The sequence below is a fragment of the Lactuca saligna genome, chromosome 2 (assembly GCF_052625555.1).
Source record: "Lactuca saligna cultivar CGN05327 chromosome 2, ASM5262555v1, whole genome shotgun sequence".
Lineage (NCBI taxonomy): Eukaryota > Viridiplantae > Streptophyta > Magnoliopsida > Asterales > Asteraceae > Lactuca > Lactuca saligna.
In genome coordinates this window covers 192,500,984-192,504,470 of record NC_136418.1, presented here as the reverse complement: position 1 = coordinate 192,504,470, position 3,487 = coordinate 192,500,984, and the positions used below count along the sequence as shown (strand labels likewise).

The 3,487-nt window shown below is 29.5% G+C and overlaps 1 protein-coding gene across 11 annotated transcripts; it reads left to right on the top strand.

Moving 5' to 3' along the window:
* Positions 1 to 320: 320 nt before the first annotated feature.
* Positions 321 to 2,768, top strand: LOC145029469 (uncharacterized). Of its 11 annotated transcripts, none has more exons than XR_013676559.1 (6): positions 321 to 750; positions 835 to 899; positions 1,016 to 1,154; positions 1,298 to 1,345; positions 1,482 to 2,085; positions 2,210 to 2,768. XR_013676559.1 is itself a non-coding variant. In XM_078977986.1 (6 exons), exons 2-6 carry the CDS (start codon positions 735 to 737, stop codon positions 1,730 to 1,732), a joined length of 519 nt encoding a protein of 172 aa, XP_078834112.1. In that variant the 5' UTR covers positions 321 to 588; positions 727 to 734; the 3' UTR covers positions 1,733 to 2,768. The 11 variants fall into 11 exon arrangements, 8 of the variants coding, with proteins under 8 accessions (XP_078834112.1, XP_078834111.1, XP_078834118.1 ...); XM_078977986.1 differs by having other exon boundaries at positions 321 to 588; positions 727 to 750; positions 1,482 to 2,768; XM_078977985.1 differs by having other exon boundaries at positions 321 to 642; positions 727 to 750; positions 1,482 to 2,768.
* The last annotated feature ends 719 nt before the right edge of the window (positions 2,769 to 3,487 follow it).

Genomic DNA, 3,487 nt, shown 5'->3' with positions numbered 1-3,487 from the left:
ATATATATATATATATATATATATATATATATCTTTAATACATTATAAAGGAAATCTCACTATTTCTAAAAATAGCTTCAATATAATAATAATATTTTTTAAAACGTTCAAGACTTTAAGCTTAATGTACAACCAATTATAATTTAAATAATATTAAAATTTAAATGAGATTTTATCGTCTAAATTTATAAGCTGGAGGTATAATCACATAATGCACACATTTTATCTGCATACCAAATCAGATTATCAAACATATACATATGTAATTTGATTTTTATTCCTTAAATATCTCAACGTAACCGCTTGAATTCATGTGTAAATTGAATCGATCAAAGTTGACCCTATATTCTCTCGCCATCATCGAATTGAATCAGTCAACAAGAGATATACGTTTCATAGCCTCTCATTAGTTATCTCTCAAAGAACCCTTGCCATTTCTTCTCTCGAAGGCAACAATATACAAGAATCTACTCTCTTCATCGCCTCTCACTACCAAGAAAAAACTGATTGAACAATGGTGACTGTGGCTAAAAATAGTTAAATCGGCTTCAAAACCAATATACAAAAAGCCAGGACTCCCACTCAAAAGTAATTTTTTCTGAATACCTTTGAAAGATCCAATTTTCTTTTATCTAATTCAAGGTAACTTCATACTACTAGATGTTTCTCACTTCCATCCGCTTTTTTTCCCTGTCAAAAAATTCTGTTTTTTTTACTATGTTTCAGGATCTGAGATGTCACTTTTCCAAGGTAAAAGACTTCCCCAATCTTTGTTTGTGGATTTTTATTGGTTGATTTATGTGTGTAACCGATTTTGTGTGCTAAATTTTGTAGGAAGATTCAAAAATCAGAAAAGGAAGAAGCTGAAACGTGAGTTTATTCAAGCTTCATATTTCCTGGTTTGTGTAATTGATGAAAGATATAGATTTATGTTTAATTTTTTTTAATAATGGCTAGCATTTTGTGATTTAGTCACCCTGATTTATTTAAGTACTTGCTTTCTGGTGTCTTGTAGGGCATAGAGAAACGGTTTGAATATGGATTCGAAAACCAACTACCCACATTTGTTTTGCATCTAATCCATCTGCTAGGTTTCTTTCAGAAAATGGATAAAATAAGGCAAAAGCATATATATTTGTTTTATTTGTTTATTAGTAAGTGTTGAAGTTTCTCAGATTTTCCAAGAACTTTTTGCATTGATAGTATCTGTTTAACTCTGTATGTGTATGTGATTGAACTTTGTTTGTGTGAAATTTCTTGTAAGGATTTAAATGTGTTTTTTGATGACTTTTTGTAGGAGAAAATCAAATCTTGGATCATTGTTTTGCTATCTGGAACACACAAGGTATCTTTCACTAAGCACTCATATTTAACATAAACATAGCTAACTGATTCAAGTAAATCTCGATTTTTTTTTCACAATCATTTTTAAAATATCTAATTTTGGTTGAATTGTGTTTTTAACTGTTTCTGGAGTTTATAGCATAATGGTCTAGGAAGATGTGTAGCCCGTGAAAGATCCTGCTCAAGCTTGTGGATAGACCTACTGAAAGTCACAATCCTTAAAAGAAAATTGGTTTATTTTTTTCAGCCTTTTGTTCGCATGTTGACTCACCAGCTGCCATGGGATTCACATTGTAGCTTGAGATTTAGATGTTTATGTTGGTTTTCGAGTTTGGTCTTGGTGTTACTTTTAACAGAAAAAAATATATATTTGATTAATGACTTATGATATGATGAAATGTATCAAGTTTCAAGAGTTGGGCCGAATTAAAGTGTTTTTTTTAAGGTTAGTGTAATTTTTTCTTAGATATATGAATGTGTAGTTTATAATTTTGTTTTCGGTTTGCAGGGGCAAAAGGTTTTAATATTCAGGATGAAAATATTTTATTTAAAGAATCTTTTGACTTTTACTAACAGAAGGTAACATTGTTAATCAAGGATAGTGTATTTGGTAAAAGCTTGTGATTATGTGTGTCAGTGTTTTGAAGACACATCTCCAAGGACGTCATGTTATGCTTCCACGGGGAATTTGGTGATGAAAAAGATGCAGATATGGCTTATTACCAACCTACTTTTAACAAGGTAATATTTATTTTTAACAATTTGTATACACTTTCACGTTGATCTTACATTATCTAGAGTACGTGTGAATGTATGTGAGTGGCGGTAATTGTTCCACCAATTCTTATAAGCCTAACTTGCGCAGAAAGTTAAATAAATATGAAGGAGTTGGTTTAGTTGCTTTGAGTGAATGCTTGAAGATTTTTTGAATAAGAAGACCCAAATCGGTTATTTTGCCCATTTCTTCCGAGTCCACCAATAGGGAATGTTTTTGGATCCATGGTATCTTGAAACCCTTCTTGGTTCTTTGTGATATTCAGTTTGTGTAGAACTAGGTTGAAAATTATATTTGCATCTTTTATATTGTCTATTTCAATGGTAGTGGCTATGGTCTTGGGTGTTGAACTGTTGATGATGAGAATATACGTAGACTCTTCAAATATGATCCATCAGGCACTTTTTTATTTGGAGATAAGGTGTGTAAATATTTGATGGGTTTAAAAAGACATAATCCATGATATGAAGTTTTATTTTTTAATTAATCTTTTAGGTGACAGATGTTGGGTTGAATGAGCAAAAATTGCTAATTGTTAAATTTGGGTTTTGATGGAATGCTCTCAAATTGATGTTGTCTGATCCATATTATCTATTTGTTAGTTAAATTTATAGCATAAATGAAAATTTACTCTTAATAAAAATTGCTAATTGTCTTTTGTCTGATCCATATTGTCCATTTGTTAGTTATATTTACAGTATAAATGAAAATTTAGTTTTAATAAAAATTGCTAATTAAATCTTTCTCTTTGAGTTTGTTCTATAATTTGTCCATTTTCACCATACATAGTTTAGCTAAAGTGATGAGATAGGTTTTGAATTTTTTGATAAAAGTTACTATGTCTAGAGATGTTGGAGTTATACCAAGGTTATTATCTGTAATTAGAAAATGCATGATCATTTATATATTGCTTAAATATTTTGAAAGATAAATGTTTGAAGCCCCAAATCCTTCTTAATTTCCTTAGTAATTGCATATATAAAAAAAAATCATTTGGAATAATTACTTTATTTCATAAAATTCTTTATTTTGTCATTGGATAATACAAAGCGATCATACAATTCTTTATGTATGTTATATTTTAAAAGACTATGATAATGTACAACGTATGTAGTATTATATATGTGTGTTAATATCGTTGTTAAAACAAAAAAACATCCTAGATGTTTGTGATGCATGTTTCAATCAATTGAACATGCCCCCAATACCTCACCCACAATTCACTATTATCACAAAGAAACCAAAACAAATTAAACAGCTTAAAAATGTATTAGCATAATTTGTGATTAAATTCCAACAATGGATGGGTAGTGGTATAACAAATATTTAAATATATTTATAGATGTCAATAGAATAATGACATGTAAC